At 57.9% G+C, this 24,776-nt stretch overlaps 1 protein-coding gene across 1 annotated transcript in view; it reads left to right on the top strand.

Annotated features, from left to right (window-relative positions):
* LOC132588331 (heparan sulfate glucosamine 3-O-sulfotransferase 4-like) overlaps positions 1-18,803 on the top strand; it is a 64,255-nt gene extending 45,452 nt beyond the window's left edge. Inside the window, exon 2 of the mRNA XM_060260699.1 lies at positions 18,156-18,803. Within this exon, the coding sequence (XP_060116682.1) occupies positions 18,156-18,792 (637 nt within the window). The 3' untranslated portion in view covers positions 18,793-18,803. The remainder of the gene's footprint in view (positions 1-18,155) is intronic.
* Positions 18,804-24,776: the final 5,973 nt, after the last annotated feature.

Here is a 24,776-nt window from a genome sequence, read left to right as displayed (position 1 = left end):
CCAAAGCCCCTGTCGGGGGGGCCAGGCCCCACATGCCTGCTGGCTTCCCTTCTGATCGGAGCAAGGCTGGGCTGGGTACAGGTGAACTCGACTCCCAACTCGAGCAGGTGGCAGCTGGGTGAGCCCTGCTCTTCCCGGGGTGTGGAGGCTGAGCTGAGGCTCCCCCTCCTTGGCTGGGGCTCCCCTTCGTGTCCCTGCAGCCCTGCTGCCAGCAGGGCCTCCTCCAGATGGGGGGTGCAGGTGGGCACAGAGTTCCCCTCACCTCCCTCCGGCTGCTGGTGGGCTGGAGGTCCTCTGGGCAGGCATGAGGGTGGAGCTGCCAGAGAGAGGAAGAGTTGGGGCCTTCGAGCCCCGCTGCCTGGCCATGTGGGGCCAGAGAGCGACCATCCCATCGGTGGCAGAGCGGGCGGGGCAGAGAGTTGGAGGGGCAGAGGGGGCTCCTCCCCCCCCCTGCAGGACCCAGCCGGGCATTTCTGGGTTCAGGCATCATGGCAGACTGGCCTCCCACCCCCAGGCAGGGGCTTCCGGGCCGCCCTTCCCTTCCTCCAGCTGCCTTTGCTATTAGGCAGGGGGGGGGGAGGTGCTTGCTCCAAATGGGCAAGTCTTGTTCCAAAGGAGGGGGCTGCTTCACTCTGGCTTTGAGTCAGCCGTGCTGTTTACGCTCAGAAGCCTCCATAGAAATGTTATTTTAGGCCTGACACTGAAGCGTCTGAATAGAAGCTCAGGCACTGCTTCTATTCTGCCGTTTGGCTGGCCCTTCATTTGCCCCTCCTGGCCCCCTCCTCCTTGGAGCTAATGAGGCCTCCTCCTCCTGGGGAGCTGCTTACTCACCGGCTGGGGCTGAGCATGCCTTGGCCAACCTTTGTTTGGCTGGAGGGCCTCAATTCCCTCTCATTAGCCTGAAGACTGAGAGCCCCCCCCCCCCGCCCCTCCAATGGGGGAAGGTGCCTGAATGGCCAGCCTGGCCCCGCCTCCTCCTTGTGCGGCTCCTGCTCCCTCTGCACTGCTGGCAGCCGACAATCTGGGCTGGCCTGCCTGGCCCCAATTAGCTCCCCCAACCTGGGTGCCCCGCCTCACCCGCCCCTCCTCGCTGCACCTGTTGCTTCCTCACAGCAGCTGCTGGCCCTCAGAAAGACTCCTCTTGGCAGCAGGCAGGAGAGTGTCTTTCATGGACGCCACCTCCAGAAAGGAAGGGACTGACTGGCAGCTCCCGGGAGGGAGGGAGGGAGAGGATTTGTCCTCAGGGCCTGCAGAACTCTGGCTGCAGTGGGGCCCCCACATCTCTCCTCAGCCCAGCCCACTCAGGCTTCTCCCCCCCACATCCAACCCTCTACAAGGGCCAACTGGGCGGCGGGAGGCAGGCAGGCTGGCTGTGGGGCTGTGCATGTGTATATCTATAGACGCACACACACATATATTGGCCACTGTGTGCCACAGAGTGCTGGACTGGAGGGGCCACTGACCTCATCCAACATGGCTTCTCTTCGGTTCTTATGCTCTGCTGGCCCTAGACGGTCTGGCACTCTCGGCAAGGCTGACTTCTGGCACACCCTCTGCACGGAGAGCCTCACCGAATCACATGGGGGCCACTCAGTCCAGTGCCCCCGGAAGGCCGGTGCCCGAGGCGATTGCCTCGTTTGCCTGGCGGCAGGGCCGTGCTTGGCCCATCCCCCCGGCCCTCTGCAAGGCGGCGGCTGCCCTGCGGGGCATGGGGTTCCGGAAGGGAAGAGCGCAAAGCCGCAGCTGCTCCTCTGCTCCTGCTCTCTTCCTCCAGCCTTGGAGGCTTCGGTCTGTGGATCCCGGGGAGATGCAGCCAAAGAATTCTGAGGGCTCCGCAGCTTGAGCTACCTGGAACCGTCCGTGAGGCCCAGACTGTGCCCCTCCAGCCCAGCCCCAAGGACAGCAGGTGGCTGCGGCAGAGGAGACAGTGAGGCAGCAGACTGCCCCCCCCAGGCCCTGTGCCCCTGCCACACTTGGGGGATGCTGAGGTCCTCTGTGCGGGGGGGAGGGGGTCCCCTCCTCAGGCCAGCCGGCCCATCTGTCCTGCCACTCAGCCTTGGCTGCCTGCACTGCCTGTTGACTGGAAAGACAGCAGCACCCTCCAAATTGCCTTTGCCACACTCTGCCCCCCCTCCCTCGGTGACCAACTTCTCATCCTGTTTGTCCCTCCCGTGTTTTAGGACACCAGCTGCTGGTTTCCTGGCAGAGGCTCAGAGTTTATTGCTGGTTTTTATTTGGTCTGTTGCAGCCAGGAGGGGTCCTACTGTGGGGGGGTGTGCCAGGATCTCTTCCCCCCACCCCAGGTTTGAACATTTGCCGGAAGTTGCTTGGGGAGGAGCCAGAGGCGGGGAGAGGCAGGCCATTGAAGCACCCCCAGAGCAACAAAGGGGATCCTGGGAGCAGAAGGGGTCTCCAGCAGGGTTGGAAGGGGCCCTCCACTAAGGCAAACGGGAGGCGGTTAGAAGGTCTCCCTTAAAAGGAGGCTCTGTAAGTGGAGGGGCTGTGGGGCTTGGATGTGGCAGAGCACCTCCGTGGGATGCAGAAAGCTCCACTCCGGTGGAAAGAATCCAGCACAGAATGATAGAGTTGGAAGGGACCTCCAGGGCCATCTAGTCCAACCCCCTGCACAATGCAGGAACTCCACAAACTCCTCCCCCTAAATTCACAGGATCTTCATTGCTGTCAGATGGCCATCTAGCCTCTGTTGAAAAACCTCCAAGGAAGGAGAGCCCACCACCTCCTCAGGAGGAAGCCTGTTCCACTGAGGAACCGCTCTAAACTCACAAACCCCTCCCCCTAAATTCACAGGATCCTCATTGCTGTCAGAGGGCCATCTAGCCTCTTTTTAAAAACCTCCAAGGAAGGAGAGCCCACCACCTCCCGAGGAGGAAGCCTGTTCCACTGAGGAACCGCTCTAAACTCACAAACCCCTCCCCCTAAATTCACAGGATCCTCATTGCTGTCAGAGGGCCATCTAGCCTCTTTTTAAAAACCTCCAAGGAAGGAGAGCCCACCACCTCCCAAGAAGGAAGCCTGTTAGAATCATAGAAGAGTTGGAAGGGACCTCCAGGGTCATCTAGTCCAACCCCCTGCACAATGCAGGAAATTCACAAACACCTTCCCCTAAATTCACAGGACCTTCATTGCTGTCAGAGGGCCATCTTGCCTCTGTTGAAAAACCTCCAAGGAAGGAGAGCCCACCACCTCCCGAGGAGGAAGCCTCTTCCACTGAGGAGCCACTCTAAACTCACAAACCCCTCCCCCTAAATTCACAGGATCCTCATTGCTGTCAGATGGCCATCTAGCCTCTGTTTAAAAACCTCCAAGGAAGGAGAGCCCACCACCTCCCAAAGAGGAAGCCTGTTCCACTGAGGAACCGCTCTAAACTCACAAAAACCTCCCCCTAAATTCACAGGATCCTCATTGCTGTCAGATGGCCATCTAGCCTCTGTTTCAAAACCTCCAAGGAAGGAGAGCCCACCACCTCCCGAGGAGGAAGCCTGTTCCACTGAGGAACCGCTCTAAACTCACAAACCCCTCCCCCTAAATTCACAGGATCCTCATTGCTGTCAGATGGCCATCTAGCCTCTGTTGAAAAACCTCCAAGGATGGAGAGCCCACCACCTCCCAAGGAGGAAGCCTGTTCCACTGAGGAACCGCTCTAAACTCACAAACCCCTCCCCCTAAATTCACAGGATCCTCATTGCTGTCAGATGGCCATCTAGCCTCTGTTGAAAAACCTCCAAGGATGGAGAGCCCACCACCTCCCAAGGAGGAAGCCTGTTCCACTGAGGAACCGCTTTAAGGGTCAGGAAGCAGTGGCCAGACTTCTGCCTGAGGCCTGGGGAAGTGGCTGCCACTCAGCGGAGAGGGGGCTGCCGGCCTCAGGAGGTGAACCTGATCAGGAGGCTGCTTCATAGGTACAGAATCGCCAAGGCCAGCCTTGCTTTGCTTTTTCCTTGGGTGCCCTTTGGAGTATTCCGCAGGATTTTACTAAACCTGACCTCCCTTGGAAGAAAAGCATGGAGGCTTCAGCAGCGGGTGAGCAGGGCAAGGAAAGGCTGGTTGTTTTAGCATCATCATGGCAGAAGCAGAGGATGCAGCAGCTTGTCTGGGACCCTCTGGGTGAGCTGCTTGGAACTGGGGCCTCCCCCACAGCCAGCCTGCAAAAGGCACCCTCAGCTCAGGATCTGAATGGAAACCTGGGCAAAGCTGAGGCAGGAGCATGCTGGTATGGACCAGACTGACCATTGGGCTAAGCATACAGGGCCTGAGGCTGAGGCAGGAGCATGCTGGTATGGACCAGACTGACCGTTGGGCTAAGCATACAGGGCCTGAGGCTGAGGCAGGAGCACGCTGGTATGGGCCAGACTGACCGTTGGGCTAAGCATACAGGGCTTGAGGCTGAGGCAGGAGCACGCTGGTATGGACCAGACTGACCATTGGGCTAAGCATACAGGGCCTGAGGCTGAGGCAGGAGCACGCTGGTATGGACCAGACTGACTGTTGGGCTAAGCATACAGGGCCTGAGGCTGAGGCAGAAGCACGCTGGTATGGGCCAGACTGACCGTTGGGCTAAGCATACAGGGCCTGAGGCTGAGGCAGGAGCACGCTGGTATGGACCAGACTGACTGTTGGGCTAAGCATACAGGGCCTGAGGCTGAGGCAGAAGCACGCTGGTATGGACCAGACTGACCATTGGGCTAAGCATACAGGGCCTGAGGCTGAGGCAGGAGCACACTGGTATGGACCAGACTGACTGTTGGGCTAAGCATACAGGGCCTGAGGCTGAAGCAGGAGCACGCTGGTATGGGCCAGACTGACCGTTGGGCTAAGCATACAGGGCCTGAGGCTGAGGCAGGAGCATGCTGGTATGGGCCAGACTGACCGTTGGGCTAAACATACAGGGCTTGAGGCTGAGGCAGGAGCACGCTGGTATGGGCCAGACTGACCGTTGGGCTAAGTATACAGGGCCTGAGGCTGAAGCAGGAGCACGTTGGTATGGGCCAGACTGACCGTTGGGCTAAGCATACAGGGCCTGAGGCTGAGGCAGGAGCATGCTGGTATGGGCCAGACTGACCGTTGGGCTAAGCATACAGGGCCTGAGGCTGAGGCAGGAGCACGCTGGTATGGGCCAGACTGACCGTTGGGCTAAGCATACAGGGCCTGAGGCTGAGGCAGGAGCACGCTGGTATGGGCCAGACTGACCGTTGGGCTAAGCATGCAGGGCCTGAGGCTGGAGGTCAGCGTGTGGCCTTCATAGGGGCATTGTTCTCTGTCTCAGGTGGTCCCCTCAGCTTGGAAGGTGGTGCCCCTGATGGAGGAGCAAGGAGTAGAAGACTCTTGGGGGACACTGAGAGGAGGAGGATCTTGGGAGCATCTCCATCAGCTGCACAGCCTCTGAAGTTTTTCTTCATGGCATTTAAGCCCTGGTGATCCTGGCCAGAGGCCTTAGCAAGAGAGAAAGGCTGTCTGCTCTTAGCCCACATACCCTGGCAGCTTTGGGTTTGGGGTGGGGCGGGGGGGGAATGCAGTACATCCAGGTGGGGCCATAGTACTGTAGAGTGTTTCCTTTTGGGGCTGAGAGACTGGATGGTGGTGCCAAAGTGTGTTTAGCATCATGCCCTGTGCCAGAGCTGAGTGACACAGGAAAAGCTGCCCTGGGAGGGTCTGCAACCAGCTGTGTCCGGGAGCCCCTCATTTCCTTCTTGTCCTGAGTGGGGGGTCCCTGCTGTGGGTGGGTGAGGCCCTGTGGGCTGGGTCGTTGTGTCCTGGATCAGAGGCCGGCAGTCTGTGCAGGATTGGTGCTGGTAGAGGAGAGGGGAGGGGTGTCCCTTGCCTGGCCGGGCAGAACTTTTGTCTTCCCACCTGCTCTGCAGGGCCATGCAAAGAGCTCATCCCACCTCTCCTGATTCTGTGATGAAGGGAATGGAGATGGAGAAGGTTCTTAGGGGGCGTTTCCCGCATTCCTGGAAGGTTCTAGAGCTTTGCTTTCATGAATGAGAAATGGCACATCAATGGCCTGTGTCCAATGCGGCCCAAAGCCTCCTTTGCTAAGCCTGCTGAGAATGAGCTGGCTTCTCTGGAAGGCCCGGAGGCAGATGCCATCTGCAGAATCAGGCAACCACTGGTCCATCAAGGTGAGCATTGTCTGCTCAGACTGGCAGCCGCTCTCCAGGGTCTCGGGCGGAGGTCCCTCACACTGCTTGCTGCCTCATCCTTTTTTAGCTGGAGACGCCAGGGATTGAACCGGGGACCTTCGGCTTGCCAAGCAGATGTTTCCCCACTGAGCCATGGCCCCTCCTGAATACCATTCCCTGCAGCCTTGGCCCAGCCAAGCTGTGGAGACCCCACAGAGCCAAGTTTTGAAGGGGATGAAGGAATGTGATTCTCCTTGCTTGGAAAGGCAGCAAAGCTCTTGATCCAGCAGTCAGGAGCTCACATCTCCCGGTAAGCAGCAAGTTTTGGCGGGGTCTACAAGGGGGCCAATTACATCTGGCATAGCAAAGCCACTAAGAGGGCCCCTGCGCCTCATTAAAAGACAAGAACTAAGCTGCTCCAAAGAGAAGAACCGGAAGCAGACCTGCAGGCCGAAGGGTTGCATGCCGTTCCTCTGATAGCTGCATGCCTGGTTCAAATGGCCTCCCCCAGGGCTTTTCTCTCTGCAGGGAGAAAGTTCTGAGGTAGTAAAGCACTCAGGGTGTGTGTGTGTGTGTGTTTAAGCCCCAAAGCCACCAATAGGCGCTTTGCATTAGCAATGGCCTAAAGACATCAAGAAGGAACATCTCGGAATGGAAAGAAGTGCCCTTTTGGACCGTTGCCTGCAGGCTGGATTTGCATCTTGACCTTCTGCCGCCACGGACAGTGCTGTGGCTGCCAGCTGTGGTGACCGTGTGGCACCTCCACGCTCAGAGGGAGACAGTCTCTGGATGCCAGAGCCAGGAGGTGGCATCAGGGCTGGGGAAGGCCTCTGGGCTGTCGGTTGTCCCTTGCCGTGCAACAGGGTGCAGGATGAGACAGGCCACTGGCCTGATTTGCCGGGGCTTTTCTGTTTGCACAGATGAGCCTTTGAAGGATGGCTTAGCAAACACAGAAATGTGTTGCTGGATATCCTTTCCTCGGTGACATGCCTTGTTTGTGAAGAAGCCGTCAGCAAACAGGCCTGTAGGTGAAGCCCCAGCAGATGGGCTTTGCTCGCAGGGCTGGTCTGTCGTGATGAGCCCTGCCTGGCCGGATCCCTCCGCCTCTCCGGGACGTGGCCCCCTTCGCAGGAGGATGTTCCGGGGCGGCTGTGCTGGGGGGGGGGGGCGTGGCTGTTGTTCTCAGCAGCGGTGGCAGAAGCGTTTTGACAGCTTCACAAGATGGACATTAAATAGCTGGCGCGCGCGGGAGAGTGGCATGCATGCCAGTCAGGCTTTGGGAAAGGACGCCAAGCTGTTCCAGCTGCACTGACTGTGTGATCCGGAGTCGGAATGAGGATCATAAATCTTGATTATGCTCTGTCTCTGCTGATTTGAACCAAACGCACAAGGATGGAGTCCGCATCTTGCTGAAAACTGCAAAAAATCTGATTAAATGTACAAACTGATATAAATAATACTCTATCTGTGTTAATGCCCAAACTGTCACCCTGGGATCGTGCACGTGCACAGGCAGGCAGGCAAGCCCCCCCCTCCAGGTACTGCTCCACACAGAAGCAAGCAGGTTGTTCCCCCCCTCCTCCCCCCCCCAGCCCTTCCAACTTCCAGCCCCCCTTTGGCTGCCGCGGCTGCTCTGCCACCTTCCTGGCTATTTGCATGCAGTCAATTCCTGGCAGCAGTGCTGGCTGCGGCCACCCCTCCCCCCCAGTTCCCCCCCAGCTCCCTCTAGTAAAATGGCAGGGCCAGCCCATCTCCAAGCAAGCCAGCCAGTCAGCCAATGAAGGGGAAGGCGGGGCTGCAGGGGACATGCCATTTTGGCATGCCTAATCAAGGGCCAGACGCAGGACAAGACGAGGAGGCTGCTGCTGCTCTCAGCGCCCAGCCAGTGCCTCCAGGTGCCAGGGAGGTGGGATAGGGGAGGGGCCTCTGCTGGCCTCTCTTGTCACACAGAGAAGGTGCTGCAGAGGAGCCCTGGAAGGAAGCTGGCCTCTGCAGGCTCCCCGCCCCCCATCCAAACCAGCTGCCTGACATTTCGCGTCCTGGTTGTGGCCACTCCCTGTCTCCAAATTCCCACATTGGCCCCAGCAGCTCAGGCCAGGATCGGCCAGTGGTCTCATCCCCCCGAAGGAAGGGACCTCTGTTACCCGCAACCCCCCCCCCCCGCTGGGGCTCTGCCAGCTGGCATCCCAAGCCCCCTCTGAAGGTGCCTCCATTTCAGCCAGGTGCGTTTTCACTCGGCACGCAGGTGATGCTGACTTGGTCCGATGGCAGCACACAGAAGTCCGGTGCAGCAGAAAGAGTGTCAGGCCAGACTGCACTCGAGAGGCCCCGCCTCGGCCCCTTTGCTGCCCAGCACCCACAGCGGGCGAAGCATCTCCGGAAATGAGGGTGGGGATGGGGGGACATGCTCGGCTTCTCTGCAGGAAGCCTCCAGTTTGCACCACACAGCCTGGGGGCAGACTCCAGCCCCGCCCCACCCCCCCACCCCGTCCGGAGGTGCTCCTCGGAGCGGGACCCCTCCTGGCTGCCCTTGCCGAGTCTTCCTGCAGCCAGCCGAGGACCCTTCTCCGTAGCCCGCCTCCCTGAAGGGTCTGTGCTGAGGGCTCTGGCTACGCTCAGACAACCTCCACCCCCACAGCGAGAGATGGAACATGGTGTTGACTGTTTTCTTCTGAAAAGCTGTGAGGCTGATCCAGCGGAGGCCCATTATTTTCTGCCTGCTCTTTTTGGTGGGAGTAAATTCCCCCGCAGATGAAACTGAACTCTCTGCCATGGAGATCTTTGGTATTACATTTTTAACACATCGTTTTGACAATCCTCCTCTCTCCTCAGGAGCAGCAGCAGCCCTCTCGGGGGGGGGGGGGGGAATCGGAACGGCCTAAATTGCACCATTGAATCCAGTCGACAGGGAACTCCCCTTCACCATTGCTTTCCTGCTTGAAACTGGTTTTCCTGAGGATGGCAACTGTACAGCTCATACGTTGGCCATTAGCAGCATCCTTTGGCACACCTGCGGGAGGAATTGGGAACAACCCAGATGCTCGGATCTCTCTGCATCCTTGGGCCAGGAGAGAGCCCTGCAGCCGGGGTCTGGGGGGGTATGTGACTTTTCTCCTGCTCGCGTGGGGCCCCTCTGCCCCCCGTTCCCCACGGCAGCAAAGGTTGTCTGGCCCCCTTTCATGGGCTTGGGCTTGGGGGGGGGGCCCAGAGCACAGGGATGCAGCAGTCTAGGCATTTCCACTGGAACTGGCTGGAACCCCAAGGACGCCTCCCTCCCTCGTGAGGCAGGTCTCCTCCCACAGCCAGCGCATGCAGATGCTTTCAGGGAAGGCTCCTCCAAGCTGCTTAGAGACTTAACACAAGAAGAGAGTCTGCTTGTAAAACTCTTAATGGGGAATCTGTGGCTGATTCCACTTTGCTCCTTTGGCCTCAAGCAGGCTGAGCCGCCCAGCTGGGCTCACTGGGGCCAAGTGCTTTTCCTCCTCTGCGGGGGCTGCAGCCCCCTCCACTGAGCCAACAGAGAAGCCTGACTTCCTCCAGCCAAGGTGGTGGGCCCGTGTGCTGCCCCAGAACATTGGTTGGAAGGGCTGCGTGCTGATCCACCCACCCCCAGGGTGGCTTTTGTCTGCAGCACCAGGTGGGCTCTTGCCGCAAAGCTGGGATGCTGAGCAGAGAAGATTCCCAGCTGGCTCCGGTGGGGGAGGCAGAGCTGCTTGGTGCTGGTGCCTCCCCCAGAGTTTGTGCATCCCCCCCCCCCACCCATGGTGTGCGTCTATTGCTGGAGCGCATTCTTGTGTCTCCTGCTGCCTTCGGCATTTTCTCTCCAGCGACAATCTCTTTTTCCCCCTGGGGAATTCTGAGCGGCTTCTTGGGAACTCACTCAGTTATCCTGCAGAAGGAGGAAGGAGGAGAGGCCTCGTGGTGTGGTGTGGCACTCAGCAGAAGGCCTTGGATGGGCAAAGGGTATGGGGAGGGCAGGCTCTGCTTCCCCCCCCCAGAGAGAAGGGGGCAGCAAGGACTGGCAGCAGCAACTCTGCCTTCATAGTGCAGGCCAGGCAGTGGGCAGGCTCCTGGGAAAGCAGTGCTTCCTGCCGGCGGGGTGGGGCTTCCTGCCTGCTCCTGAGCTCACTGTGGGGCCCAGCCCCATCTTTGTGGGGCATGCCTCAGGGCAAGCTTTCATGGGCAGGAGGAGACCTCACAGCTCCACCCTGCCTCAGCTCTGGGGGTGGCTTTGGTGGTGGAATGGTCAGCCCACACGAACTGCTTGAGGCTGCTGGGGAGGTCCCAGGGAGCAAGAGTCCTGCGGGGTAGGGTGAGGACCTGGGCTTTGCTGGGACATTGCCAGCAGCCTCCTTGGGGGGGACTCAAGGGTGCAGGACTGCCTGTGGTTGGAGTCTCTCTCGGGCTCCTAGCAGCCCCCCAGTGCTGAATTAGACTGATGTGGTGTCGAGGGCCTGGGCTCAGTGGTGGTTGTGGGCTGTGGTCGTTGCTGCCGCAAAGAAACTTTGGTGGAGCAGCTTGGCTCTCTATTTGGGGCTCTTGGAAACCTGTCTTGACCTGGACAGATGGCAGCGGGCATTTCTGAGTGTATTTACATTCCTGCCAGCTGCCCCAGACAATCCTGCCCCTGCAGAAAGGGATGGGACTGTGGGCACCAGTTTTCACAGGGGATTTTTATTATCTTACTTGCAGAGAAGTGAGATTGCTGAGCTCCTAACAGCAAATCTGCCTCTTTATGGGAGGATTGGGAAGCAGCCAACAGAACAGGGCTTTTGACAAAAGGGAAATCCAGTCAATCGCAAGCCTAACATCTGTTCCTGCTCAGTTGGTGAGAAGTGCCATTAAAGAGAGATTTGTTAAGCTTCTAGAGGAGGAACAAGCTGTACCGAGAGCGATGCAGCATGGGCTCTGCAGAAGGAAATCCTGCCTCACCAGCCTTTGTGAGTGGCACGAAGTATGTGGGTCAGAGTGAGGCCGGAGGCAGGCTTTGCACAAGAGCCACTCGATACTGCCGGGAGTAGGAATCCACTGGCTCTCTTTGCCACGGACAGAATGACCCCAAGGCTCTCCACTGAGGGTGACTAGATTTACTTGCAAATGGTTTGGGAGTCAGGGTGAACAGGGGGGGTGGGGGGAGTCAGTTTACAGATTATTCTTGGATCTCTTGAAGGTGGGTGAGTGGCCAGCAAAGGGGCGGGTGGGACAAAACCGCTCATGGTTCCACACACCCTGCCACTAGGTATGGATCATGCAAGGAAATGGTCAGCTCTGCTTGTGACAACAGGGAAGAAAGCAAATCTCAGGCAAGGGACTGATGCAAATGCAAGACTCGGTCTAGGGACGATCGCAACGTTCTTGTCTCTGCTGCTTTGACCCTCAGATTCACACATGAAGCCGCACATATGTTGTGTGCATAAATGCCACACACATTGCTTATAAAACCCAACATTATGGTACAAACAACTCAGCAGAACTGGCAGCGAAAAGCAGACAGGGAAACTGTTGAGGGAAAGATCAGTGAAGCCGGGGAGGGGGGGGGGAGTGGAGGCCGGCTGGGCCTGGAAGCTGCCGCTCAAGGACTGCACAGTCGTCATTCATGATGAGCTCTAGGTTTGTTTAATCGTTGAAACTTTTATTCAGTAATGAAGCTGTATCAGGCAAGACCAGGTCTTGCTAGAGCTAAAGGAAAGGAAAGGTCCCCTGTGCAAGCACCAGTCGTTTCCAACTCTAGGGTGATGCTGCTTTCACAACGTTTTCACGGCAGACTTTTTACGGGGTGCTTTGCCCTTGCCTTCCCCAGTCATCTACGCTTTCCCACCAGCAAGCTGGGGACTCATTTTACCATCCTCAGAAGGAGGGAAGGCTGAGTCAACCTTGAGCCAGCTACCCGAAAACTCAGCGTCTGCCGGGGATCGAACTCAGGTCTTGAGCAGAGCTTAGGACTGCAGTACTGTAGCTTTAACACTCTGCACCACGGGGCTCTTATAGAATGAAAGAGTCATAGGTAAACAATCAGATATATTGGTTGGTTCAGACCATTATTTCAAATAAGAAAGCGCCTTTTTCCTACCAATGAAGGGAAATGCTTGCCCCACCCCAGCATTCCAGTTCCCATTAGCTGCAAGCAAGGATGGTCTCTGAGAGAAGGGCCTTGAAAGGTTCAGGCACACAAAATACCTCAGGGTGAGAAACGGACACTTGTGAGTTTCCCAGACGCACTATGTCTGATGAAGCAGCCAGCTGCAGCTGCAAGCACAAGGCACAGAGTTTGAATATCTGAGCCTGCCAAGGAGACACCTTGACACTGCGTGACGGAGTGAGAGCTCCACAATTGGGGGCCCTTTGCAGCTGGCTGCGATTTCTTTTAAACACTCACATCATGAGCTGCCTTCCCCCCTTAAGGTGCTTGGGGCAGCTTACAGCACAGATAAGCCACATAAGATGTATTAAAAACGTAGAAAACAAAATGTAAAACCACAACTTGGGACTGCTAGTCAGCTTAATTAAACACAGTCCTGAATACAGCCATCTCTGACTGCCTCCCAAAGATCCACCCGGAGGGGGCCGGGGCAGCCCTGGGGTTGGCGGTTCTGCTGCTCGAGGCAGACCCCTGTGCCGTGTCCCCACTCCCCTCAAAGCTCCCTCAGGAAACATCATCCTGCTCAGAATGATGACATCACTGAAAGTGACATCATCATGCAGAGGATGAGGGAGCAACATGCGGCACAAATGGTGCTGTCCCGCCGTCGCTTTCCCCTGCAGCGCGCTCTTCAGAGGCAAACCTTCGCAGTCACTGAAGAGTCACTGTTTTAGCAGTGCCCAGCTGCTTCTGGGTTGAAAGTGGCGCCTTCCCATTGCACTGATGAGCACAACGGGAAGGCGCCCCTCGGCCGCTCCAACCCGAAAGCAGACACCTGCATGCTGCACTCGTTGCAAGGGGTGCACAATGCAAACACTGGCCCCCAACCCCAGCCTGGCTCCCTGGGGCGGTTGTTCCATATTCATGGGGCTGCCGCCAAAAAGGCCCTGTCTTGGGCACCCACCAAATGAGCTTCTTTGATTGATGGAACAGTCAGGAAGGCCTCTTCCTATAACCTACTAGCTGCTGGGAGCAGGGAACAGCCTCAGAGTCTCTTCTGTTTGAGAGGCACTGATGGATTGGTGCCTGGATGGAGCCCCCTTGGCCGGTCCTGCAGGGCTTAACTCCTGTTCTGGAGCTCCCAGGTGTGCTGCTCTCACCTGCCCTCTGCTCACCTGGTCATGCAAGGCCTGGAGGGTTGCCTGCTGTAAACTGCTGGGACTTCACTACCCCCCCCCCCCGCCCTGGTTCATTCAAGTGGCTCTCAATCCCTTCGCCTCCCCCAGCTTTTGGGCTTGCAAGTTCTGGCTGTGAAGGTTTGAAGCAGCCAGCCGCAAAGAGGCCATCTCCTGGGTTCCAGGTCCGGTTCGGCACGGGGGGGAGGGGCTTGGGGCCAGGGGGAGGGAAGGCGGAAGGAGAGGTTGCTATTTCCTTGCTAGCCACAGCAACTGACACATTTCCCCAAACCCACCTTCCAGTTGCTGTAGCAACCTGGTCCTTCCCTTCTTTCATCTGCTTTTAATGATCCTCTCTGTTTGCAGCTCAGTCAAGGCTGCTGCTGGCACCTTGGTTGTTACGGTAACCCTCTCTGAGGCCTTCTCCTGGCAGGGGTGGGGTGGGGCGGGAGCCAATGGAGCAGGGGCTGTGGAGGCCCAGTGCCAGCAGCAGCTCCCCTCTTCTCAGTCTGCAGAGCCCTCAGTCCAGACTTCGGCCATTGGTGGGAGCGGAGGAGGTTGGCGTGTTCCTTGGTGACCCCTGGAAGTTCTGGAGAACCACCTTCCTTTGGCTGGCAGGCCGGGTGGGAGGATTGGGGGGTGCTTCTTTCCCTTCTGCTCTTGGGCCTTTGCGGGGGGGGGGGCTTGCAGAGAGAACTCCTCTGTTCTCAGCCCCCCGTGCAAGACAGAAGGCTTTTGATGAGCTGGGAAGGATTATTTAAGATTGACTGACGTAGAGTGTGGTTCTAAACGATTGCATTGTATGTTTCATACCAAGATTCTAACTTGGTCTCTTTGTGTCGGGGAGGTGGCGGGGCTGGCTGGTGCCTTGCGGCTGAGACCCACCCTGGATCCAGAAGGGCTGTGGATTGGCTGTTCTCTGGCAGGGCATTCTGGGACCAGCCGGGGCTTCTGATTCCAGCAGAGGAGCTGCATCTGCATGAGGTTCTTTGACCCTGCATAGATGATGATATTGGATTTATACCCCACCGTTCACTCTGAAGCTCAGAGTGGCTCACAATCTCCTTTATCTTTCTCCCCCACAACAGACACCCTGTGAGGTGTGTGAGGCTGAGAGAGCTCTGACAGCAGCTCCCCTTTCAAGGACAACCTCCGCCAGAGCTATGGCTGACCCAAGGCCGTTCCAGCAGGTCCAAGTGGAGGAGTGGGGAATCCAACCCGGTTCTCCCGGATAAGAGAGCTATGGCTGACCCAAGGTTATTCCAGCAGCTGCAAGTGGAGGAGTGGGGAATCAGACCCGGTTCTCCCAGATAAGAGAGCTATGGCTGTTCCAAGGCCAATCCAGCAGCTGCAAGTGGAGGAGAGGGGGAATCAAACCCGGTTCTCCCAGATAAGAGAGCTCTGGCTGACCCAAGGCCATTCCAGCAGCTGCAAGTGGAGGAGTGGGGAATCCAACCCGGTTCTCCTGGATAAGAGAGCTATGGCTGACCCAAGGCCATTCCAGCAGCTGTAAGTGGAGGAGTGGGGAATCAGACCCGGTTCTCCCAGATAAGAGAGCTATGGCTGTCCCAAGGTTATTCCAGCAGGTGCAAGTGGAGGAGTGGGGAATCAGACCCGGTTCTCCCGGATAAGAGAGCTCTGGCTGACCCAAGGTTATTCCAGCAGGTGCAAGTGGAGGAGTGGGGAATCAGACCCGGTTCTCCCAGATAAGAGAGCTATGGCTGTCCCAAGGTTATTCCAGCAGGTGCAAGTGGAGGAGTGGGGAATCAGACCCGGTTCTCCCGGATAAGAGAGTTCTGGCTGACCCAAGGTTATTCCAGCAGGTGCAAGCGGAGGAGTGGGGAATCCAACCCGGTTCTCCTGGATAAGAGAGCTATGGCTGTCCCAAGGTTATTCCAGCAGGTGCAAGAGGAGGAGTGGGGAATCAGACCCGGTTCTCCCGGATAAGAGAGCTCTGGCTGACCCAAGGTTATTCCAGCAGGTGCAAGTGAGGGAGTGGGGAATCAGACCCGGTTCTCCCGGATAAGAGAGCTATGGCTGACCCAAGGTTATTCCAGCAGGTGCAAGTGGAGGAGTGGGGAATCAGACCCGGTTCTCCCGGATAAGAGAGCTATGGCTGACCCAAGGTTATTCCAGCAGGTGCAAGTGGAGGAGTGGGGAATCAGACCTGGTTCTCCCGGATAAGAGAGCTATGGCTGTCCCAAGGTTATTCCAGCAGGTGCAAGTGGAGGAGTGGGGAATCAGACCCGGTTCTCCCGGATAAGAGAGCTCTGGCTGACCCAAGGTTATTCCAGCAGGTGCAAGCGGAGGAGTGGGGAATCCAACCCGGTTCTCCCGGATAAGAGAGCTATGGCTGTCCCAAGGTTATTCCAGGAGGTGCAAGAGGAGGAGTGGGGAATCAGACCCGGTTCTCCCGGATAAGAGAGCTCTGGCTGACCCAAGGTTATTCCAGCAGGTGCAAGTGGAGGAGTGGGGAATCAGACCCGGTTCTCCCGGATAAGAGAGCTATGGCTGACCCAAGGTTATTCCAGCAGGTGCAAGTGGAGGAGTGGGGAATCAGACCCGGTTCTCCCGGATAAGAGAGCTATGGCTGACCCAAGGTTATTCCAGCAGGTGCAAGTGGAGGAGTGGGGAATCAGACCTGGTTCTCCCAGATAAGAGCAGCATACTTCACCATGACGCCCGACTGGCTCGCTGGCTGTGTGTCACCAGCTCTGGCTGGCAGCAGCTCTCCGGGGTTCTCGGGCAAAAGGAGGCTTCCCCACCCGCAAAACAAAAGCGCTGCTCCCCTGGTCTAATCTAGGCTTGCTCTTTAACGCGGAGGGTCTCTGGGGTGGAGGACCTGCGGCTCCCCCGTGGTCATCCTGACCCATCTGCGGGCGGGGGGGGGCGGGGGCTGGGATGCGCCCTGCCAAGGCGCTTAAGGGTGGCTGAGCCCTCCGGGAATTAGAGCCATATGCCGCGCCCTCCCCCCCGCCCACCTTCTGGCGCGGCCGGCAGCTGCTGCAGGGGTGGGAGGGAGGCCACGAGGAGGCCAGAGATTAACATTCTTTTCTGCATTAAGCGCCACAGTTCAGCCGCCTTGATGCTTTCAGTCTTGAATATGGATTCCGGGAGCAGGGAGAGATTTGCAAGACATTAGAGCGATGCAAATTGCAGCAGACACCGCGGAGGCCTTGCCCCCCCCCCCCCTTGAGCAAATTCAACAAGGGACTGGACTCGGCGCTTCCAGCAAATAGACCGGCGGTCTGGCGGGCTCCCTTTCATGGCAGGCGCTCCCCTGCCGGCCGCCTTGCCTGGGCTGCTGCTGCGGAGCGACCACGGGCCGGCAGGGGCGGGGGGCAGATGTCTGGCGTGTCCTGCCCTGCCCTCGGCAGGCCCCCGGGGCTGGAGGCCAAGGAGCTGCGCCGCCGCCCCCCTGGGAGCCCGGGCGGTGTGTGCGGGAGGGGGGGAGGCGGCTGGCGGGCGGGCCGAGGCTGCTGCTGCCGCCGGCGCGGAGATAAATGGCAGCTGCGTCGGAGGAATAAACAGGATAAGCGGGCTTTAAACAAGCCACCCGGGGCGGATTGGCCACATGCAAATGCACCACTTGGTAAAACGTTTCCTTTCAAAATTAAGAGCCTGGTTGAAGTCGGCGCTTAAGCGCCATCACTCAAGCACCTGCCCGCCGCCCCCCCTCCCCTCCCAGGCAGCCTCCGCTGCTGTTGTTGCTGCTGCAGCCCCACCGCCCCGGGACTCAGGGGGGCCGCTTCCAGCCCGGCTGCCCCACCCCCTGGGGCCCGCTCTCCCTGGCCTGCCCTGGAGCTGCCGAGAGAGAGACCCTGCGCCAGTGGCCGCCCCGCCACACCCGGGGCCCTGCTGCTTCCCAGTCCCGAGGGGCAGCCTAGCGGGGCCTTGGCTGCCCAGTCTCTTTGTTGGGAGTGCCAGGAGGAGCCCGGCAGGAGAAGGAGAGCAGGGCCCGGCTCTCCTCTCTCCCTCCCCTCTAGGGTTCCCAACTTAGTTTGCCCAGAGAAAACCCTCCAAAGGCCACCCTCCCAAATCTCCAGGACTTTCCTGGTTCAGAGCTGGCAAGGCAACAACCCCTGCCCTCCCCCTCCCTTGGGGTCACCTGGGTTGCCCTCTCAAAGCTACCGCCACCTCCACCACCCTCCCCTCCCCTCCCCTCGGACTGCAGCCCGGGGCGTGGGGGGCTCCCTGCCAAGGAAGGAGTGCCAGGCTGGCCGGCCTGCTCTTCCTGCTGTCTCCCCAAAAGCCCGCCCTTCCTTCCTTCCTTCTTTCCTTGCTTGCCTGGGTAACTGAAGGCCCCGGCGCAGTTAATTATTGACAGCGCATGTGAATTTGAGATAAAAGCAAAGTCGGCGCTCCTCCTCGCGCACCAGATAGTAAATAAATTTAATTAGGGGGACAAGAGGCAGGGGATCCGCGTCTGTATTATGTTTTATTAGCAGAGACATTTAAAAGCACGTCTTGCGAACAAAGAGGTCTCGTGTAATCCTAAATGCACCACTTTGGAACAAGGCTGTGAAGTGCAGAGACTTAATTGAGCAGATGGCTGCTGCTCCGGCAGGTACGGGACAGGTTTATTGTCAATTAACTTTTGCCTACAGATGCCAATGGCAAATTGACTGTGGAGCCGCTTCTCGGGACCAGCATTAACCCTTGCCGGGCCCAGGAGCCTAGAGGCCAGAGGCCCCCCACCCTCTTCTGCCGGCCTTCCTGGCTCCAGTTCTGACCCCTTCCTGGCTCTCTCTTGCCTTGCAGGGACGTCATGCCCAAGACCCTCGAAGGGCAGCTGACCATGGAGAAGACACCCAGCTACTTTGTCACCAGCGAAGCACCGCAGCGCATCTACGCCATGGCCAAGGACACCAAGCTGATCGTGGTGGTGCGCGACCCTGTGACCAGAGCCATCTCCGACTACACCCAGACCCTCTCCAAGAAGCCAGACATCCCCACCTTTGAGGTGCTGGCCTTCAAGAACCGAACGCTGGGCCTGATCGACGCCTCCTGGAGCGCCATCCGCATCGGGATCTACGCGCTGCACCTGGAGAACTGGCTCCAGTATTTCCCTCTCTCACAGATCCACTTTGTCAGCGGGGAGCGGCTCATCGAAGACCCGGCGGGGGAGATGGCCAAAGTGCAGGACTTCCTGGGTCTCAAGAGGGTCGTGACGGAGAAATACTTCTTCTTCAACCAGACCAAGGGCTTCCCCTGCCTCAAGAGGCCCGAGGACAGCAGCGCTCCCCGCTGCCTGGGCAAGTCCAAGGGCCGAACTCACCCCAGAATCGACCAGAGCGTCATCCAGAGGCTGCGGAAATTCTACAAGCCCTTCAACGTCATGTTCTACCAGATGACCGGAGAGGATTTCCAGTGGGAGCAGGAAGGGGGGGAGAAGTGAGGCCGCAGCAGGCCGGAAAGAGGAGGAGGAGGCCCTCTCTGTCCAGAGGTGAGCTGCTTGATCTGGAGGGAAGAGAGCGAGCCCCAGCAAGGCCTGCTGCTCTCCACTGCCCGGCTCTTTGCCAGCCACAGCAAAGGAAGAAGCCCCCCCCCCCCCGCCCTGAGATTGGCAATGGAAGGGGGGGAAATCTGCTCTCCAGCACCTCTGAGCTCACTTCAGGCGGCGGGGGGGGGATGTCTTTTTCTGCTCTCTCCTTTCACAGACAGGGCTGGGATGGCCCTGCCCACTTTGGGCAACCACCTTAATCTGGAGAGAGCTGGGAATGTTTTCCCATCAGATCATATCCTCCATTCCCATGTACTTGCAGTTCCTTCCTTCCTTCCTTCCTTCCTTCCTTCCTTCCTTCCTTCCTTCCTTCCTTCCTTCCTTCCTTCCTTCCTTCCTTCCTGCCTTCCTTCCTTCCTTCCTTCCTTCCTTCCTTCCTTCCTTCCTTCCTTCCTTCCTTCCTTCCTTCCTTCCTTCCTCTCTCCCTAGTAAAGACTCAAAGCAGCTTTTAGAAACTTGTTCTCCTCCCCTCCAGTAGGGATTCCAACCCAGGTTGCCCGGGGTCTTCCTAGCCCACCCCCCTGATCCCTGCTGTGCCTTTGTGGTGGGAGTGGTGGTGGTGGTGAACTCAGCCAGTGACATCGGGCCTGTTTGAGGCCGGCCACTTGGGATCCTGCTGCCACGGAAGCCCCCCCCCCCTCTTCCCGGCTGAGAATCAGGACAGATGGAGAGAGCAGGGGGCCCCAGGCCAGGCCTTCCAGCGCTTGGGTGTGGCCTTCAAGGGTGTGAGAATGCTGCTCTCCAAAGAGGTCCTTTGCCCAATGAGGTATAAAAGGAGGGTTCGGCACACACCCCTCTTCCCCCACCAGCCTCCAATCCCAGAAATTCTTTTGTGAAAACTGGAAATATGCACCAGCTCTGATTGTTTCACATGTTCTTGAAACTGCCATTTCTTCTGCTAAATGAGAGCTGTGGCAGCACACCATTTAATCCTCAGTGATGGCTGATTGTTTCACCTCATTGGGTGACTGGGGGCCGCCCCCACGACCTTCTTCCTCAGGGCATAGAAGAGGCAATTGGCCAAGAGAGTCCCGCCTTCTGGCCCTCGGGGCGGGGAGAGGGGGCTGAGGGGGGGGATTGTTCTTTTGCGCTGTTCCAGTGGGCCCAGCACAAGAGGGCACCTGGCCTTGGGTAAGCCAGACTTTGCAAGAGGAGAAGTGCAGGAGGCCTGTTCCTGGAGAGGAAGGGTGGGGGGGTGAAGGGGTGGTCCTCCGCAGTGGGTCTGGCCCTCTTTAATTCTTGCCTTTTCTTTTCCTTAACACAGAATCTGCTTGAAGCTGGAGAAGCGCCTTGACTTCTCCAGGCCCTGAGATCCATGACCAGTTCTGCACAAGCCGGTAGCCAAAGCTCCCTTTTTGCACCTGGAAGACGTACAATCACCTCTCCCGTGAGCAGCAGGCGCCTGAGAGCCAAGCATGTCCCAAGGACACACCTTTCTGGGCACCTGGGCCGTCTGTCCTGGCAGAACCAAGCCCGGGTCTTTGTGCGTCCGGAGAGGAAGAAAAGATGGCTCAGCTGGATGTCTTGGCTGCTGGAGATGGATATGGTTTGCCTGAAGGGGGTGGGGAGAAGAGCCGCTTCACGCATCCTGCACCATCTCTTCAGAGGTTTATTTTTTATATGGCCTGAGCCCGCGAGGGTAGAAGTGAGAAACGGAAGCATGGCTGCTTCATGACTGGTGGCGTGGCAAGACCCCTCCAGTGGGCCGGGCAATCAGGTGTTTCTCCCAAGCACAACCTGCAGGCCTCTCTTGGAGTGTGACCACCCCCCCCGGCCCACTCTGATGCCCCTGGGCTGGGCATCCAACGGAGGAAGGGCCGGCCTGTTTGGGGACAAGGCACTCTGCCTGCATTCTGCCAGCACCACCCCCTCTGCTTTTGCAGGGCAGGACGTTGTCTTCTGAGGAAGTCCCCAGCTCAGAGAACACCATCTTTGCACACACACCCCCTCTTGCTCTCCCCTATTTAAATGTCAGCATTCTCCTGCACACAAGAGATTGAATTTTGTATTTGATTTCAATTAGCAAAGCATAAATTATATTTAATTTTCTACTCACAGAGACTGGATGATTTATTGTCCTGGAAAGCTGGGGATCTAATGGCTCAGAGACTGGCAGCGGAAGGATTCGCTGCCTCCCCTCCCAGCTCCATCGCTATGCTGCCTCCATCACCCCCCATGCACCACCACCCCGCCTGTCTGTGTCCACACCCTTGGCCTGGAAGTTAGGGAAATGCAAAGTGTGAATCTGGAGCCCCCACCGCTCTTCTTCACAATAAAAACCTTGAAACAGCTGCAATGCTCTGCTCTCTCTGGGGCGGGGGGCGGAGTTATGGTTGGGGCTGCTGCCTTCTCAAAAGTTGCTTTGTGGTCTATCTCAACTGAAAGGGTTTTGCTGTGTGTCTCCCTCAGTCACTGAACATAAGAGAAGTCATGTTGGATCAGGCCAATGGCCCATTCAGTCCAACACTCTGTGTCACACAGGGGCCATAAAAACCAGGTGCCATTAGGAGGTCCACCAGTGGGGCTAGAAGCCCTTCCACTGTGCCCCCCCAAGCGCAAGAATCCAGAGCATCCCTGCCCCAGACAGAGAGTTCCAATGATAAGCTGTGGCTAACAGCCACTGATGGACCTCTGCTCCATATGCTTATCCATTCCCTCTTGAAGCTGCCTATGCTTGTAGCCGCTGCCACCTCCTGTGGCAGAGAATTCCATGTGTTAATCACCCTTTGGGAGAGGAAGGACTTCCATTTATCATTCTAACCCGACTGCTCAGCAATTTCATTGAGTGCCCACTTATGAGTTCTCGTATTGTGAGAAAGGGAGAAAAGGACTTCTTTCTCTCCCTTCTCTATTCCATGCATCATCTTGTCAACTGCTGTCTGTCTATCTCTCTGCCCTCCCCCCAAGGTCCAGTGGAAGATGGGGAGGGGCTTCCCAGCCTAGGAAGTTCTCTCAAATCCCCCCCTCTGGGTTCACTCTCTTGCCTCGGAGCAGAGGGCCCTGGGTCTCTGGGGTGGGGCTGAGGCCCAGGCGAAGCAGGGAAGGGAGCCTGGAGGCAGAGTGCTCCTCCCCCCCTCCCCCGCACACCGCTGTTATCCCAGGAGGTCAGGTGGGCCAAGGAGGCCACAGCCAGGGAGCTCTGGGGTCGGATCTTGGCAACATTGTGCAGAAATGCTAATGAGGACCCTGCGCGGAGGCTCAGGCAAGGGGGTGTGGTCATCTCTGTGCTTCTGCCTTTTTCTTCTGCAAAGCAGCATCAGTGTGTGTGGGGGTGGGGGGTCAGCTTTAATCAGCAAATCTGCAAGTCGGGAAGTGAAGAGTTCAAGTCCTCCCAACCGGGCTGCTGGGAGCAGGGCCCAAGCACAGGTCTCTCTCTCTCTCTCTCTCCTCTTGTGACCCCAAGGCTGGGCCAAGGGCCAAAACGCGAACATGGCTTCTGAGTGGAAATCGGAACTCCAGCTCCCTCCTGCCCCCTTCCTGGTTCCAGCACAGACAGGGCCTCTGGTTTTAGGGTGCCACCCACCAGGTGGTGGCTGGGGATCTCTGGGATTACAACTGATCTCCAAGTGACAGAAATTGCTTCTCCGGAAGGGTGGACTCTCTGGTGTGCTCCTCCTGTGCTGAGGCCTCCCCCTCCTCAGGCTCCAGCCCCCCAATCTCCAGGGACCCCCCAGCCCGCAACTGGGCCTGCCTGCCATGTCCCAGGTGCAAGAGAGGGGAGCTGGCGGAGGAGTGACCCTGCCAGACCCCGGGAGGGAGAGAGGAGCTCCAGAAAACCTCCGCAACACCCCTCCCCCCAGCATGGAGAAGTGGGGCAGGGGCTTGGGGGGAGGGGCCCCACCCTGAAGTCTGCAGAAACAATCTCCCCTTCCTCCCCCAGGCCTCATGCAATTGTGTCATCTGATAAATGCCACTGGATTTTTTTAATCAACAAAATGAAGAAAGTAGTGAACTGTAAAATTGCTAATTATTTTCTAGTAAATTTACTTTTGAATAACTTGAGACACCAATTACAGGCCCCATTAAGCACCATTAGTGGTGGGTGTTACCGAGGCAAGGTGGAAGAAGGGGGCTGCTGCTCCTCCTCCTCCTGGGGGTGGGTGGGCAGGAAGGAACAAAGGCTGGGCTGGAGGAGGGGAAGAAGGGATGCCTCCCGGCGCTCCCCTGCTGTGCCCCCAACCCTCCGCCAGATGCTGCAACTCTTCTCAAATGATCCATTAAGCACCACATTAAGATACATTTTAAAAACATTTGTTATGATTAGGCGGGGCGGGAGTCCCCTGGAAGGAACGCTGAAGAGAGAAATCCCAAACTCCGCCTGGGTGGCTTTTGGGGCCCCGAAGGATCCCAGAATTCAGGGCCTCAGCCGGGAAGCTCCTCCCCTTCCAAGGGACCCCATTTAAGCCCATTGGCTCCCCTCCTGTTGCTGGGAAAGCCATGCAGGGCACCAGCCCAAGCGGAAGCTCCTGGTGGGAGGAGAAGGTGCCGCTGGCCAGCAAGGCCGTCATCTCCACCTTCTGCCCTCATAGCATCACAGAAGAGTTGGAAGGGATCTCCAGAGTCATCTAGTCCAACCCCCTGCACAAGGCAGGTAATTCGTAAATACCTTCCACTCACGCCCCCGGTGACCTTGCACCATGTCCGGAAGACAGCAGCCCCCACCCCCAAAAAAATACCTCCAGGATTCCCTGGCCCAACTGGCCCAGAGAAGAACATCCTTGTCCCCACACAGCAGTGTTTCTTTCCAGTCCTGAGTCTGCTGGGCCACATCTTCCTGTTCCTTCTCTCCCATCCAGGAGCCTGGATGAGGCCAGAGTCACCTCCACAAACTGCAGTGGCTCCAACAACCTCCTGAAATGCAAATAAGAAGATGACCTTCCTTAAGGGGAGGAGAGAGGCCTCAGCCAGGCCCCTGGCGGAGCAGGGGAGGGCCCACGTGCTCCTTGAGTCTGGGGGAGGCCGGCCAAGGACTGCCTGGCTGGGCAGCTGGACTCTGGGCAGGGGGAGAGGATGGCTGTGGGACAAAGGCATTCTGGTCTCTTGGCTTGGCCCCTCCCCCCTCTGTGGCCTTTGCCCTCCCTGCCTTGGAAGGGGGAAAGGAAACTCTGCACCTTTGGCCAACTGCCTGTCCTCTGAGCCCTCGGGTCAGAACCACTTCTGGAGAGTCCGGGGGGCACCAAGCCTCCACCCAGGAGACATCAGGAATCCACACCCACTCCCTGCCATCAGAAGTCTGCCTACTCATGCCCCGGGAGTAGTCTGAGCAGGCAGACGAAAGACGGAAGTCAAGGGGGCTTAGCAGGCCTGTAGCTATGGGGGCTCCGGGGGGGGGCCTTGCTGCTCTGTTAAAAAACCCCTCCCCTCTGCAGGGCCCCTCCTTTGGGGGGCCCAGGTTTCCTTGTACCTTTGTGTTCACCACTAAAGTAAGATTTACGAAGCTGCAGGGGCGGGGTTGGTGGGGGAGAGGGAGGGAGGAAATGATTCTTTCTCAATGCCTTCTCAAATTTAAAAGTTGCTTTTGTAAGCAGTGTTCCCTCTCAGCTGAGTTAGTGTGAGCCAGCTCACAGGTTTTTAGCCTCTGGCTCCCACATTTGTGTCTTAGCTTAGGAAGGAGGGCCCAATGTGTGGGGGGGTATTCCATGAAGGAGCAAAGGATTCTGGGAGCCAGGTCAAGTACCTCCCTCAAGAGCAGGGCCTGCACAGCTTGTGATGCTTCCTGAAAGCTGCATCTGCCCTTGAGGGTGTTGGAGAGCCAGTTTGGTGGAAAGCCAATTGGATGCCGTGGTTAAAAATGGTGGGCTGTAATCTGGAGAACCAGGTTTGATCCCCCACGTCTCCTCCACATGCAGCCGGCTGGGTGACCTTGCGTCAGCCACAAG

This window comes from Heteronotia binoei, chromosome 20 (genome assembly GCF_032191835.1).
Source record: "Heteronotia binoei isolate CCM8104 ecotype False Entrance Well chromosome 20, APGP_CSIRO_Hbin_v1, whole genome shotgun sequence".
Classification (NCBI taxonomy): domain Eukaryota; kingdom Metazoa; phylum Chordata; class Lepidosauria; order Squamata; family Gekkonidae; genus Heteronotia; species Heteronotia binoei.
This window is presented reverse-complemented; position numbering and strand designations above follow the sequence as displayed.